Here is a 17,128-nt window from a genome sequence, read left to right as displayed (position 1 = left end):
TGGGGGCAGGACCTTAAAATATTTGTCAAACTGATATGTACTGATACATGTTTGTAGTTAGGAAACGACCATTTAACTTAAAGGGGGGTTATGTTTTTTCCTAAAAAAATATTCTGAATACAGATTTTCCCCATACCTTATAGCGTTAAATTTTGAAAACAATAATTTGATTGATAGCGTTGAAAAACTAAATATAAAGATGATGATTGGCTACTTAACGTCTAGCAGCAATTTATATGCATTTTCATATTAATGTAATGTGAATATTAACACTGCTTTGTACTTGACCAAAAAGATGAGCTCGATTTTTAACATGCTAGTTCACAAGGTAACAGTCCACAAGATTTGTAGGTAGTTGAAGAATAATAAAGCCTTACGTGTGGGTTTATATGAACATCAAGATTGTTTTTTTCGCATGATTTTAGGCCATTTTTCTGTTTGACAGTCTGTATTTCTCCAATAGATCAAGACATTATTGTAGTGTTTGACTCTCAAACTTTTCAGTTCAGTTTTATCATGTTTATCATGTGTTTATGGAAAAATTAGGTGAAATGCTTTTTTTGAACCTCTTGATAGATAAATGTCTATAGTTTGAGACAAGGTACCACTCTAATGGATTGAAATTCTTCTTTGGACCAAATTTTGGGAACATTTTCACCATTCTTTTATGCAATATTTTATAACAAATAAATGCAGAATATTTCCATGGTTACACCAAAAAGAGATTATATTTCACCATTTTAACTATTGAAATTTAGAATTTTTCAGTATACGGATATGGATAGTAAACTGCACATTGCTAGAAAACAAAGAAATATCGATGTCAACGTCATATACGTTAATAAAGTAATACAAATAGACAGGAAATACTAAAATAAATTTAAAAAACATTGATTAACAAAATTTTAATCTGCTCACTGAGTCCATGTGATATATACATGATATACATGTTTCCTAAAACTTGAAAATCAGAAGTCCATCAGGTGCAGCTAATAACCAAATCGGAAGTCCGAGCGAAAATCTGACAGTTCCTGGACCTAGGAGAAAGGACCACCGCTAATTTGAACACCTGTCTTGACATGGGCAAAAAATATCTCCGGAATCTAAGGATGTAATTTTTATGAAAAGTAAGTGAGTTTTTATATGAAATTTATATCGTTTTCCTGACCTGATCCTCCAAAGTGAAAGTAGGTTATTCATCAAAGGTACCTTCTTCTTTTTTCACTTGGGGTTTGTGTGGATAGTAAAAAAGGTATTGTAATCGACTAGTAATGGTTTGTTGAGACTTGTTATATGTCTATACATTGTAGAAAATTGTAAATATAGAAAAAAATTCGTAAGGGTTCCGCGGAACCCAGTGTCTCGCCTACTTTTGGAGTTAATCGCAGGCTCAACAAAATTGAGGAAAAAAATTAATAAAAATATTCCTCACTATACTATCTTTTGATTGTAAGTAGCTTCTGTCCAAGTTTGGTAAAAATCCAGGATAATTTATGAATCTAATAAATGTTTTAAAAACTTAAACTGCAGAATGTATGTAATGTTGACTGGAAGAAAAACTAAGTCCATTTATAAGTAAAATATGGAACTAGAGGCTCTTATAAAGAGCCTGTGTCGCTCACCTTGGTATATGTGCATATTAAACAAAGGACAAAGATGGATTCATGACAAAATTGTGTTTTGGTGATGGTGATGTGTTTGTAGATCTTACTTTACTGAACATTCTTGCTGCTTACAATTATCTCTATCTATAATGAACTTGGCCCAGTAGTTACAGTGGAAAATATTTTGTAAAAATTTACAAAAATTTACAAAATTTATGAAAAAATTGTAAAAAATTGACTATAAAGGGCAATAACTGATTAAGGGGTCAATTGACAATTTTGGTCATGTTGACTTATTTGTAGATCTTACTTTGCTGTACATTATTGCTGTTTACAGTTTATCTCTATCTATAATAATATTCAAGATAATAACCAAAAGCTGCAAAATTTTCTTAAAATTACCAATTCAGGGGCAGCAACCCAACAACGTGCTGCCTGATTGGTCTGAAATTTTCAGGGCAGATAGATCTTGACCTGATAATCAGTTTTACCCTTGTAAGATTTACTCTAAATGCTTTGGTTTCAGAGATATAAGCCAAAATCTACATTTTACCCCTATGTTCTATTTTTAGCCATGTTGGCCATCTTGGTTCGCGGGCGGGGTCATCAGACACATTTTTTAAACTATATACCCTAATGATGATTGTGTAAAAGTTTGGTTAAATTTGTCTTAGTAGTTTCAGAGGAGAAGATTTTTGTAAAAGATTACAAAAATTTACGAAAATGGTTAAAAATTGACTATAAAGGGCAATAACTCCTTAAGGGGTCAACTGACCATTTTGGTCAAGTTGACTTAATTGTAGATCTTACTCTGCTGAACATTATTGCTGTTTACAGTTTATCTCTATCTATAATAATATTCAAGATAATAACCAAAAACGACAAAATTTCCTTACAAGAGTGCACACGCTGAAATGTCTCGCCTTCTTTACTAATCATTGATATTATGTTGATAGTCCTAAATATAAAGCTTATTACAACTGTCACATAAACTTAACATTAACCAAGTAAAACTAAACATTGACCAATGAACCATGAAAATGAGGTCAAGGTCAGATGAACCATGCTGGGCAGGCATGTACAGCTAACAATTCTTCCATACAACAAATATAGTTGACCTATTGCTTATAGTTTAAGAAAAACAGACCAAAACACAAAAACTTAACACTGAGCAATGAACCTTGAAAATGAGGTCAAGGTCAAATAAAACCTGCGTGACTGACAAATAGATCATAAAATATTTCCATGCACCAAATATAGTTGAACTATTGCATATAGTATTAGAAAAAAAGACCAAAACTAAAAAAACTTAACTTTGACCACTGAACCATGAAAATGAGGTCAAGGTCAGATGACACCTGCCCGCTAGACATGTACACCTTACAATCATTCCATACACCAAATATAGTAGACCTATGGCATACAGTATAAGAAAAACAGACTAAACACAAAAACTTAACTATAACCACTGAACCATGAAAATGAGGTCAAGGTCAGATGACACCTTCCAGTTGGACATGTACACCTTACAGTCCTTCCATACACCGAATATACTAGACCTATTGCTTATAGTATCTGAGATATGGACTTGACCACCAAAACTTAACCTTGTTCACTGATCCATGAAATGAGGTCGAGGTCAAGTGAAAACTGTCTGACGGGCATGAGGACCTTGCAAGGTACGCACATACCAAATATAGTTATCCTATTACTTATAATAAGAGAGAATCTAACATTACAAAAAATCTGAACTTTTTTTTCAAGTAGTCACTGAACCATGAAAATGAGGTCAAGGACATTGGACATGTGACTGACGGAAACTTCGTAACATGAGGCATCCATATACAAAGTATGAAGCATCCAGACCTTCCACCTTCTAAAATATAAAGCTTTTAAGAAGTTAGCTAACGCCGCCGCCGCCGCCGGATCACTATCCCTATGTCGAGCTTTCTGCGACAAAAGTCGCAGGCTCGACAAAAATTACCAATTCAGGGGCAGCAACCCAACAACGGGTTGTCAGATTCATCTGAAAATTTCAGGGCAGATAGATCTTGACCTGATAAACAATTTTACCCCATGTCAGATTTGCTCTAAATGCTTTGGTTTCAGAGATATAAGCCAAAATCTACATTTTACCCCTATGTTCTATTTTTAGCCATGGCGGCCATCTTGGTTGGTTGACCGCATCACCGGACACATTTTTGAAACTAGATACCCCAATGATGATTGTGACCAAGTTTGGTTAAATTTGACCCAGTAGTTTCAGAGGAGAAGATTTTTGTAAAAGTTAACAGACGACGCTGGACGACGACGACGACGGACGCAAAGTGATGAGAAAAGCTCACTTGGCCGTTCGGGCAAGGTGAGCTAAAAAATGGAACAAAATTTTATCAAAATTTCCTTCTAGATACTAGCTTTTGATCATAAACAAGCTTCTGTCCAAGTGTGGTACAAATCCAGGATAGTTTAAGAAAGTTGTTAAAATTTTAAAAACTTTAACCACAGAGTGAATGTAATGTTAACTGGCAGAAAAACTAAGTCCATTTATAAGTAAAATACGGAAAAAATGGAATTTTTTTTTTACAAAATTTACTTCTGGATACTATCTTATGATCATAAACAAGCTTCTTTCCAAGTTTGGTAGAAATCCAGGATAGTTTAAGAAAGTTATTAAAATTTCAAAAACTTTAACCACAGAGTGAATGTAATGTTTCCTGGCAGAAAAACTAAGTCCACTTATAAGTAAAATTCGGAAAAAATGGAATTTATTTTTTACAAAATTTACTTTTGAATATAATCTTATGATCATAAACAAGCTTCTGTCCAAGTTTGGTAGAAATCCAGGATAGTTTAAGAAAGTTATTAAAATTTCAAAAACTTTAACCACAGAGTGAATGTAATGTTTCCTGGCAGAAAAACTAAGTCCACTTATAAGTAAAATACGGAAAAAATGGATTTTTCTTTTTACAAAATTTACTTTTGAATATAATCTTATGATCATAAACAAGCTTCTGTCCAAGTTTTGTAGAAATCCAGGATAGTTTAAGAAAGTTATTAAAATTTCAAAAACTTTAACCACAGAGTGAATATTTGTGGACGCCGCCGACAACAACGACGCCGACGGAATGTAGGATCGCTATGTCTCGCTTTCTCGACAAAAACAAGACTTTTTTTTACAGTGGGGCCCAAAAAAGGGGGGTCCAAAATACCTGTGTTTTTAATAATATAAATAAAATGCTCTGCTGGGCGCAGCTTGACACAACCGCAGAGGTCGAACCCTGAACAGTTGGGGCAAGTATGGACATAACATTCAAGCTTGATACAGCTCTGAATCTGGATTGTGATTAAATATTTGACACAGCATAGGTTTCTGACACAGAATGAATGTGGTCGAAGAACTTAAAATTTTTTAATTTACCTATTATGGTCCAATATCCAAAATCTAAATACATACACGGTTATATTAAGCATATCAAAGAACCCCAAGAATTCAATTTTTGTTAAAATCAAACTAAGTTTAATTTTGGACCCTTTGGACCTTAATGTAGACCAATTTGAAAACAGGACCAAAAATTAAGAATCTAAATACACGGTTAGATTCAGCATATCAAAGAACCCCAATATTTCACTTTTTGATGAAATCAAACCATATCATTATTATTTGCTCTTATAAACATGATATATAAATCAAAAATAACCAACTTAAAATGGAAAATAATTATTTGATTGATAGCGTCGAAAAAACAAATAAAAATATTCGCGCTTCGTGCGAAAAAAACCCATAAAAACATAACTTATCTTTCTGGATATTTACACCTTATATAGCCTTTAGGGTCACTAACCATACTTTTGTACATCGAACAGCTCCACCACCAAAAATATACAACACAAAGAAAATTATAATTCACAACAAAAGATATATATATATATATAAATAAGTAGCACACATGTAGTTAGTGATGATGAAACGGAGCCAAATATGGAGCTGCGTTTTGAAACACTTGGGTAGACTTTACATTGGGATGACGTTTCAAGTTGTTAGTTCAGCGACAACTATTTAATTTTTATAAATAGTTTTTGCTCAACTAACAACTTGAAACATAAATATATAAATATATAAATAATAAATATAAGGGGAAGTGGTATGATCGATTGCTAATACACCTTATCATGCTTATCGCTATTTGTCCGCCATTACTGGACATCACACAGGTTCCCGTAAAATTTTGACGTCATAATACAAAATATCTGACGCCACAATGGAAAAGTGATTGTTGTATGACATCAATAGTTCAAGCGGGACAGATTCTCGGGTCAGCCGTGAATAGCGATAAGGTGTATGAGACAACCATCCACCAAAGTTGAAATGACACGGTAGAAGAAATTAAAGGTACCGTACGACCTTCAATAATGAGAAATACCCTACCGTTAACGGTATAGTCGGAAAAATGGGAAATAATTCAATTGAGAAAACTAACAACCTTAATTCATAACGTCTATTTTAAACTTATTACTAGGTGAAATAATCGTGTACAAGTATGCAAATAAAGTTATGAAAACAAATGAGAAATGACTCGATTTTAATCTTAAGAAAGATGTTGGACAGATGTTACTGGTTCTGTATTTCTATTCCATATATGATTTAAAGGAGTTTGTGTTGCCTGAATAAGAAATATTTACTATCTTTCAGCACTAATAACCAAAAATTATGAAAGTGAAAGTGAAAAATGAACTTAAATTCTATATATCTATTATATGATGTTACGTACAGCAATCACATTTCGACCTTTTTCTGTCATTAAGTTCGTCACGGAAATCTTCTCTTGGCTCGATTTGTCTTTTTCTTCCTTTGGGTTTTGCTAAATCTACGCCAGCCATTTGTAAATTCTAATGCAATTAGTTTGTATCAGTGGTTCTGATTGGATGTCAGTAAGCGTACAATTCTCTATCTCCTTGTCTGTAACTAAGGAAGCCGGCATTTTGTATTGAATGTATTGACATGCAATTTTTACAATGATAAGCAAAAAAACTCACATGTTGCACCTAGAAATCTTCTTCTTACCAAATTTAATTACATTCTGAAGCGGCCAAGAAGCCAGAAAACGCCCGGTGTTTACGTTTGACGCCGGAAGCATACCTATGACGTCACATAGTTTAGGGGCCAAAGAAGATAACATCGTTTCGCGGAATTTTCTTTAATGAGAATTTTACACTGAGAAAAAGATTGAAAATGAATAGACCACTTGCACATTAAGTGGCGTTTCGCTTTCAAATCTGCAAAATATATCGACCGTAAATAGGTGGGGCAAAATACGTCACAGTTTTTGCTTGCTTACCATAGCGATTCCGCAAAACAAATTGTTTCATTCTACTTTTCTATTACAATCACGATGTTATCTTTTAAATCATTGACAATTTCAAAGATTCAGCTGTATTTACGAGATAGAGGAATAGTGGCAAATGGTTATAAACAGAGAGATTTGGCCAGTTTAGCTGAGGCGGTGGAAAAATTGAAGATTCCGTATGATCCCAATTTTCTAGCAGACGACGTCGACTCTACCCTACAAGATCGCCTGAGAAGAGCCGGTTGTAGTTTTTCAGACCTGTTTACCTTAGAAGGGTAATTAAGATAATTTTCCATTCATTTCTATGGCTTTTACCCTCCTCTGCATACTTATTTAAACCGGTTTTTGACCGTTTTTTACTAAGGGGGTCCCAACGCGTGGTAGTCTATAATCGGTCATAACGTTGGTTCGTTCGGATTTTGTTATTGTACTTATCATACGGGAAAACTCCGCATTGACGTCACTACGCTAATACCAGCGTATAAAATTAGTGCAGAATACATTTTTTCTACACTTCTAAATAAAATAATATTTCTAAAGATATGTTTTCATTATTATTCTTAAGTATTGTACAAATATGCAGATTTTCTAATGGCCATTTCAAACCTGACTTCCGAATGCCTAAAAGCATTTCAGAACTTAAGAAAACCCCTCTTCCCGCCTCCATTGCTTTGTTTACATTCCATTGAGCGTCGTCAATCTTAATGGCAAACCAAACAGGCCAAGCAAATCGTATTTTTAAGAATTTCAAAATGGCAAGCACCTTACGTCTTCCGCGATTTTCCCGCGAAAAAAAACATCCAAATTGAAAGAAAAACTTTGGGAAACAAACGATAATCATGCCATGTTTTTGTTCAGGAATATAGAGTAGGTTAAGAAAAAACAATATACATATATTTTTCATAAAAAAAAAATTTGGTTTAGTATAAAGAGATCGATATTCTGACCAAAAGTAAATATTCTTATAAAATTCCATTGATGTAAACTTTCATGGCTAATAATGAGTTTTCCTATTGAATAATCTCCCAATTTATTGCAAACTATTTCAAAGCAATATCATACAGACAAATAATATAATTGCCTTGTACTAAAAAATCACCTAATTGACAGTAGAGCAATTTGATTGGATATAACAATTCAATGTGTCACGTGGTTTTGAAGCCATTAGAATTTGAATGTAAACAAACCGGGTCAGCTGCTCCCGTATGGAACAACATCGTACATTCAGTGACTGAGAAACAATTATGAGTAACCAAGCTTGACAATACACAGTAATAAAAAAACAAAACTAAGTCTAAGAAAAATAAAGTAAAAAATGGCCTTAAGTGCACGACTTACCACCATTGCGGGATATGCCCATATACTTTATAGTACAGCCCGAAGAATGCCCTCAGATTTGAGGGAATCTCAAATTTCACAACTGATTAGCTTCACAGTTTGAAGTCCTTGTAATTTATTATATCACTCTTCCCAATAAACTGACCACAGATGTTACACATAGATTATCTGATAAGATGATAAGAAAGCCAACATTTTGGCATTTTCTGTCTTTACTTGAAATATAAATATATTTACTTCATGTAGCATTATCTATATATATATATATATATGTATATTCTTCTAGTCAGTTTTTTTTTTATTTATTTCTGTCAAAGAGCTCGTAATAAATATTTTTTTTGTCAATTTTTATTTATTTAAATTAAGAATAGATTGATAATTTGTTGTCATTTTAAAGATTAATTCTGATTTAATAGAAATGAATATTCTTTGTAATTTTCACATTTATTTTTATAAAATGTCATTTTATGATATATAGAAATTTCCTAAATATTTAAACGAAATTCTGAATAAAATATTCATAAAGCAAAGATATAAGAACACCCCCCCCCCTTTTTATGGACCTATTATGATATACTGTTGTCCGTCTGTTCGTCGTCAACATTTTTTTCCTGTTTTTGGACAATATCTTTAACGTACTTCGAGCAGTTTTCATTAAATTTGGTGACTGGTTTACATCTATTAAGATAACCTCCCTTTAGTTTTTCATGAATTTCTGATATGACATTGAGAAGTTATTGAACTGAATTGTTTGAAAACGCGACAGGCATAATATGCGCTCATGGCACAGCTGTCTTAATATTATTTTTATGTTTAATTTTCATTTGAAAGCATTCTTTCATATATCAACTTATTTATCTTATTTGAAGTGTTTGATTGCACTCTTTTCAATGCGATATACCAGAAAAAGTGGTTAATATACTTAGTCAGTAGAAAATTAAGGGGGAGGGTCCACTCCTCATTTGCATATGAATAAAAATGGATAAAATTATATATTAAAAAATGCAGAATATATATGCTATACAGTGTATATATGTATAAGTCCTGGACCGGATTGATTTTAATATCGTTAGTTGAGTATCCCCATAAGTGAAATAAAATTCGAAACCATTCTAAATATTACTAAAAAGGAAATATATAGGCTATGGAAACCCGATGCGGATAAGCCTAGGTCTACCAAGGATTAAAAGAAGATACATTAGATTGGTTCTTGACCCGATTGATTTTAGTATAATTAAATTGATACATTTTATTAAAACATATCAAATTTACTAAAAGAGCAAATAATTTTTATCATGCATAGCATTTCCAAATTAGCTGTAGAAATCCTATTTTCATCAACATGCAAAGAAAAATTAAATTTATATTTTTTTAATTGAATTTTTGATGAAAACACTGCAAAAAGGTGGGGGAAAATTAGAAATCACCTTGTCTATGCATGAGAATATTTTATAAATAAGAATATATAATGTATTTAGTGTAGATGATATGGCAATTGGATAAACTTGACCAGCTAACCATCTGTGTTTATTTGATAACATCAGTGGACACCAACTGTGAGAGAAGCACTTAACCTAATCATTTAATTGCTTGTATAAACAATCAATTACATGGTTTCAATGCTGAATATCAGGAAAAATCCGGGCTGTTCTATAAAGTACATACTAAACTTGCCATAAAGTTAACCAAAATTCGTATCTTTACCTAACTTATAATTTTTATTAGATCCCTTGTCGTTTGAATGAGTTATACAGTCAAAATAAGTCAGAAAGTCATATTTTCGGCCTTCTTTTAATTTACGGGCTCCCAACCTATATAAAAATATGCTCAACTAAACTTTACCCAAACCCATACCTTACCCTGACAGTAGCTCTAAATATAAAACCTTACTTTAACCTAGAACATCACATATATGCTAACAATTTTGACCATAAATGAACCCAAGACCTTAAGTTTTTTTTCATGATTTACCTAACCCATAACCTGAACATTACACGGTCTTCCCTAGAAGCCAACCCTTAGAACCTAGTTTCAACCCTAACACAAAAGTTAAAAGTACCAATAACCACTGAAAATAGGTTAAACCTAATCCTTACACACAGGGCCATGTACCCTAACCATATATAGCATAGCACCAGTCCCATCTTTAAAACCTAACCCTTACATTACCAAACCATACATAGCACATATGTTAGTCACATCCCTTAAACTTAACCCTTACCTAACCCAACCATAACACAACTTGTGCCACAAGTCCAACTTTACCATACATGCCATATCACTAGTCCCATCCATAAAACCAACCTCTGTCTTAACCTTAAAACCTAGTTGTAACCCTAACCATAAATAAACCATATATTACCCTAAAGTACTGGGATCCCTAAAGTAAAAGAAGGGTCATTCTTCCTTACCTGTGTGTCTGAAGCCAATTACTAAAATATATTTTTCTAGCAGTATAATGAAATAATTTTTAAAACTCATATTATTTCAGCATTTTTTCAAAAATATGATTATCCATGTCAGTCCAAAACAATTTTATTAAGGGAGCTACGATTTCACTTTGGGTGGGTGGGGGGCTAGGCTAGGATGAAATTGAAAAAAAAATAGGCATGACAGAAGTTTTGAGTAAAAAAAAGGCGGGTTGAGGCACTTTGCCAAAAAAAAAAAGGCAGGATATGACAATTCATGTAAAAAAAGTCAGGATAAACTAATAAAAAAAAAAGGCAGGACCGTATAGAGTGAAAAATAAAAAAGCAGGACAGAGATTACAATTTAAAAAAAATGCAGGACAAAATTTTTCACCCCACCCCCTTAACTATCAAATAGCTCCCTAAGAAGAAACAACCCTACATGTATGCAAACTTCTAAATATTGAAAACTTTTAAGACTTTAAACTTTTTAAAAAATAATAATATAACAATAACTGTTCAATTTTCTATAAACTTTTTCCATTAGAAGTAAATAGACTCAGTTCAAAAGAATATCCATTAATAGCAATTTTACATTATAATTAAAGGGATAGCCCATGGCTCCTAAAATTTAGTCGTTCAAAACATGTAGCTATTACATTTTTTTTATACAATTTTACTTGATCGATAATATACCACATTCTTTAATATAAATATTAACTGCCAAAAACTTAAGAATTTTAGGGTTTAATGAAATAAAGTCATTGTATGAGTAAACTCTTGAATTGCAAGAATTAAGCGGATATTATCACAATTATCATAATTTTTCCACATTGATTTTCTTTTTATTTCAAGTCCAACAAATTTATGTTAGTATATAGATTAAGATATACTTAACATTTTGTTGTACATGTACTATAATATATCATTAAACATCTATTTAGAAAATACTTTATGCATTTTCAGGTCCTTTAATATTGTACAAGTATATATAACTTTCAACTGTCTAGTATATATAACTTTCAACTGTCTGAACTGCATGTACTGGCGAGGGCTCATATTCCCAATCAGTATTTTTCACCTTACTATTATACATGTCTTACTAGAATAATCTGTGAATTTCATACCAGCAATGTATTCTGTAGTGTTAATTTGAAATCCTTTTATTTTTCAGATATGTTGAAGATTTTTCTGGTGTACCGGACTTTTCCTTGTATGACATTTTCAATTATTTGTTGTTGCACCGTTCAGATTACGATAAAAAGAAGTTGAAAGCTTATAAGAGTGCAGAGGACTACCGCTTGTTTTACGATGGACATGTCCAGGAAATGAAAGTCAACTACTTAAAAGATGACAGCTCAGTTTGTGTTTTTATAGGAAAGGTGAGGCCAACACAGAGGGCAAAGACGTTGACTGGGAAGATGACCTACCAGTGCTGGTTTGTTGTTGAGAAGACTCTAGGTGATGTTAAAGCAGCTTACTGTGAATGTCCAGGAGTGTAAATATAAAAATATTATATTTGACAAATTCTCGACCCACTCTAGTTTCTATTGTAATATAAAAATAAGAAGATGTGGTATGATTTCCAATGAAACAACTCCCCACAAGTGACAAAATGACAGGGAAAGTAACATCTATAGATAACCATACAATCTTCAACAATGAGAAAAACCCATAGGGAATAGTCAGCTATAAAAATTTTGAAATGACAAATGTAAAACAATCCAAAATAAAATGCTCCGCAGGGCGCAGCTTGATACCACCGCAGAGGTCGAACCCTGAACAGTTGGGGCAAGTATGGACACGACATTCAAGCTTGATACAGCTCTGAATTTGGATTGTGATTAAATATTTGACACAGCATAGGTTTCTGACACAGAATGAATGTGGTCTAAGAACTTAAAAATTTTAAATTGGACATTCACCTATTATGGTCCAATATCCAAAATCTAAATACATGGTTAGATTCAGCATATCAAAGAACCCAAAGAATTCAATTTTTGATGAAATCAAACAAAGTTTAATTTTGGGCCCTTTTGACCTCAATGTGGACAAAGTTGATAACGGGGCCCAAAAATCAAAAATCTAAATACATGGTTAGATTCAGCATATCAAAGAACCCCATAAATTCAATTTTTGTTGAAATCAAACAAAGTTTAATTTTGGACCCCGATTTGGACCAACTTGAAAACTGGGCCCATAATCAAAAATCTAAATACATGTTTAGATTCAGCATATCAAAGAACCCTAAGAATTCAATTTTTGTTAAAATCAAACTTAGTTTAATTTTGGACCCTTTGGACCTTAATGTAGACCAATTTGAAAACGGAACCAAAAATTAAGAATCTAAATACACGGTTAGATTCGGCATATCAAAGAACCCCAATAATTTAATTTTTGATGAAATCAAACAAAGTTTAATTTTGGACCCTTTGGACCTCAATGTGGACCAATTTAAAAACGGGGCCCAAAATCCAAAAACTTAATACACGGTTAGATTCAGCATATTAAAGAACCCCAAGAATTCAAGAATAAAACCCCATTGAAATTGGTCAAGAAATAAGCAATTTATACGAAGTATCTTCTTTTGCACAATACTGTGCAATTGAATATTTCTTGCTATTGCGCAATACTGCACAATTGACAATTTCTTGCTATTGCGCAATATTGTGCTATTGGATATTTCTTGCTATTGCGCAATACTGTGCAATTGAAGATTTCTTGCTATTGCGCAATACTGTGCAATTGAAGATTTCTTGCTATTGTGCAATACTGTGCAATTGAAAATTTCTTGCTATTGCACAATGCTTATTATATAATAATTTACACATCCTGTTTGGTGTGTATCTCCTACCATATCATTATTATTTGCTTTTAAATATAAATCAGAAATAACCAACTTAAAATGGAAAATTTTAAAAGAAAAAAAAAATTAAAAAAAGAAAAAAAAAGGAAAAAAAAAAAAAGTCCCCCCCCCCATTCAAATTTTTTGAACCCCCTTATAATTCATCACCCCCAAACTCAATCCCAGCCTTCCCTTTGTGGTATGGTACCTTGCAGTACAATTTCAGAGAGATGCATACACTTGAACACAAGTTATTGTCTGGAAACTAGAAAAATGTGTTTTTTGGCCCCTTTTTGGCCCCCAATTCCTAAATGTTTCGGGCAATTACCCCCAAACTCAATTCCAGCTTTCCCTTTGTGATATGGAACCTTGTAGTACAATTTCAGAAATATGCAACACTTACACACAAGTTTTTGTCATGAAACTAGAAAAATGCTTTTTTTGCCCCTTTTTTGCCCCCTAATTCCTAAAATTTTGAGGCAATTACCTCCAAAATCAATCCCAGCATTCCCTGTGTGATATGGAACGTTGTGGTACAATTTCACAGAGATCCATACACTTGAACACAAGTTATTCTCTGGAAACTAGAAAAATGCTTATTTTTGGCCCCTTATTACTAAACATTTTAGGCAATTACCCCCAAACTCAATTCCAGCTTTTCCTTTGTGATATGGAACCTTGTAGTACAATTTCAGAAAGATCCATACACCAACACACAAGTTATCGTCAAGAAACTAGAAAAATGCTTGTTTTTTGCCCCTAATTCCTAAATTTTTGAGGCAATTACCCCCAAAATTAATCCCAGCATTCCCTTTGTGATATGGAACCTTGTGGTACAAAATCAGAGAGATCCATACACTAACACACAAGTTATGTCTGGAAGTTACAAAAATGCTTATTTTTGGCCCCTTATTTCTTAACTGTTGGTACCATAACCCCGAAAATGGTAAAATTTCATAGAGATCCATTCACTTAAACTAAAGTTAGAGTGCGAAAACCAATGTGTCTTCGGACGACGACGCCAACGTCATACCAATATACGACTGCAAAAATTTTTGCGGTCGTATAAAAAAAGCTAATGGTCTGATTTATGTACAAAATAGTGAAAGAAAAACAAATATGAAATATTTCAACAAACAATGACCCTTTTATTACAGATTCCTGACTTGGGACATGCACATACACAATGTGGTGGGGTTAAACTAGTTTGTAAGTACATTTGTATGACAACCTCAAGTGCAGGGTGATGAGGTATAAATAATTCATTGCTATTAAAGTCAAAACTCAAGGTTGGTTTTCTAGCTTCTGTGTCCAGTATTTGGCAGGTAGAAGTTAACAATTCTGCTGATGTAATTTGATGACTTGCAATCTAAAACGCTCATGTTTAGTAAACCGTTTTTAAAAATCTATAAAGATATTAGTATTATACAGATCATTTCACAAATGAACATGTATGCATGTACTAACTTTCTCTAAATACAATTTTATTGCAGTGCTGATGGAGCTTGTCGTCATGTTGCAGCATGCTTATACGAGTTGGAGGCATTTGAGAAGAAGTCTGTTACTGACGGTCCTTGCCAGTGGAAGAAACGAAAGAGGGAACACGATGAGCCAGTAGAGGTGGAACGAATGAAGATTATCAAGCTAAGGTTTTAACTTAATCATTTTTTATCTTTAGCACTGGTAAAATGAAAAAATTAATAAAAATATTCTAGATTTCCTCATATATTACAGTATTTAGTATATATATATATAGAATATTCCTCATATATTACAGTATTTAGTATATATATATAGAATAATACATGGCAAAATCCGTATCGCATGCTGTATCACCATCAGAAACCAATATCAGTCCCGAGGGCTGATATTGGTCAAGTGGTGATACAGCATGCGATACGGATTTTGTCATGTATTATTCTGTTTATCATATATTTAAATAGAATCAGATTAATGTCATATATGTTTTTTTTTTAAATCGTCCGAAAATATAACAAACAAAAGAACATAAGGATTTTCCTGTATTTTTCCAGGTGACTTAAATTTTTGTAATAGACTTCCTTATTTGCTTAATATCCACATCGTAATGTCCCCTACAACCTTATTACATGCTCAATATAAAGCTATGAAACTGGCAAATAATATACTTTATGACCATGTATTTAAACGCATTCACTAACAATAGTGTCAACTGTTCCCTCCTGTAGAATACAACCCACCTTCTCAATATTTGTTGTTAAATTTAATCATTATACTACAATCTGAACTCATTTGTATACATAAATATGGACAACAATGTTGCCACTTATCACATATTCAAAGATTATTAACAGACAAACAGGGGATTCCAATATACATGATATACACAGTCATTGGACAAAAGTGAGTTCCCACTAAAAAAAACTTATTGTATCTATTTTATAAAAATCGCTTATAAAGTTCTACTGGGTAATATTTTTTTTGAAAAATATAGATTTGAGTTGAAATGATATGACATTTCTTTAGTGGGAACTCACTTTTTTCCTATGCCAGGAAATACAGCAACTGGACGTCATAGGTCAAACGTTGACATCATTTGATTTATGACGTCACGCCAGGTATGTGATACGGATTTAGCTATGCGATACAGGTTTAGCTATGCGATACGGGGTATGCGATACAGACTGAAAAAAAGAACCTTTATTAGATATACAAAATTGCTATATTTTGTACTAAATATATGATAAATACATGTATATCATATATATATGTTACACACAGATCGACATCTGGCCTCGAATCTAAAAAAAAACCATTTCAATGCATATTTTTTTTATATATTTATTAGGAATAAGTTATTTTAATAAGAACTTTGTTTTCATTTTTCTTGTCGCTAAATAGTCTTCTTGTCGCTAAAATATTCTTCTTGTCGCTTCTTGAAGTTTCTTTCGCTACTGAAAACCTTGAAATCCTAAATACATACAATGCCAACATTTTATGCTTTACCAATAAATACATTTAAATATTGTAATATCCCAAAATAGGAGGATGGAAGCATGTGTATCATCAGCAGACCATGTAGTATCCAGTTTTGATCCTAGACAGATGGTTGACAGAGCTGCAGAAGACGAGAAGATAAAACAGTTTGCAAGTAAATTAGCACAGGTATAACAACAAATAATTTAACAACACGCCCACCGGTTTTATTAGTGGATACACTATACATTCAAGTACAGCGCCCTCTAGCGACTCCTCTTGAGGTTTGAAATCATATTGTACAGATATCTTTATTGTATTTAATTTTTAAACCTCAAAATGAAGTCTTGAGCAGAACTCGTGTCCATTACAAATAGGTATCATGGTGCTTACACATGGTGCATAGTTATAACATACACCAACCATTCTTGTAAAGTTAAAGGACTGACAAAATTGGACAGTAACATTTACAAATTCAAAAATATTAACAGCAAAAAATTAATCAAAATAATTATTTTTGTGCCAGACATTTTTGTAACAATATAACACACTTGAATACTTAAATACTACTCATATTATAATTAATTTTTATTAACAGTGAAAGCTTTATTTAATACTGCATTAGTGTTCTTA

General features: G+C 32.7%; 2 protein-coding genes across 4 annotated transcripts in view; one reads left to right on the top strand and one right to left on the bottom strand.

Moving 5' to 3' along the window:
• The window catches only part of LOC127699812 (uncharacterized), a 211,962-nt gene that overhangs the window by 52,764 nt on the left and 142,070 nt on the right, over positions 1-17,128 (bottom strand). Inside the window, exon 1 of one of the 3 annotated variants that reach the window (XR_007981242.1) lies at positions 6,374-6,488. The exons of the other annotated variants lie outside the window; for them this stretch is intronic. The gene's annotated coding sequence lies outside the window, so the exon portion shown is untranslated. Of the gene's footprint in view, positions 1-6,373; positions 6,489-17,128 lie in introns of those variants that run through there. 3 annotated transcript variants of the gene reach the window in all.
• Positions 6,495-16,690, top strand: LOC127731117 (uncharacterized). The gene is made up of 4 exons (XM_052240322.1): positions 6,495-6,529; positions 11,870-12,193; positions 15,031-15,189; positions 16,564-16,690. Exons 1-4 carry the CDS (start codon positions 6,495-6,497, stop codon positions 16,688-16,690), a joined length of 645 nt encoding a protein of 214 aa, XP_052096282.1.

The sequence above is a fragment of the Mytilus californianus genome, unplaced genomic scaffold (assembly GCF_021869535.1).
Source record: "Mytilus californianus isolate M0D057914Y unplaced genomic scaffold, xbMytCali1.0.p SCAF_1, whole genome shotgun sequence".
In the NCBI taxonomy this organism is placed as follows: Eukaryota; Metazoa; Mollusca; class Bivalvia; order Mytilida; family Mytilidae; genus Mytilus; species Mytilus californianus.
This window is presented reverse-complemented; position numbering and strand designations above follow the sequence as displayed.

Coding starts and splice junctions, on each gene's coding strand:
- LOC127731117 (XM_052240322.1), top strand. CDS start 6,495: ATGCAATTAGTTTGTATCAGTGGTTCTGATTGGAT. Junction 12,194..15,030: donor TACTGTGAATGTCCAGGAGT/GTAAATATAAAA, acceptor ACAATTTTATTG/CAGTGCTGATGGAGCTTGTC. Junction 15,190..16,563: donor ATGAAGATTATCAAGCTAAG/GTTTTAACTTAA, acceptor ATCCCAAAATAG/GAGGATGGAAGCATGTGTAT.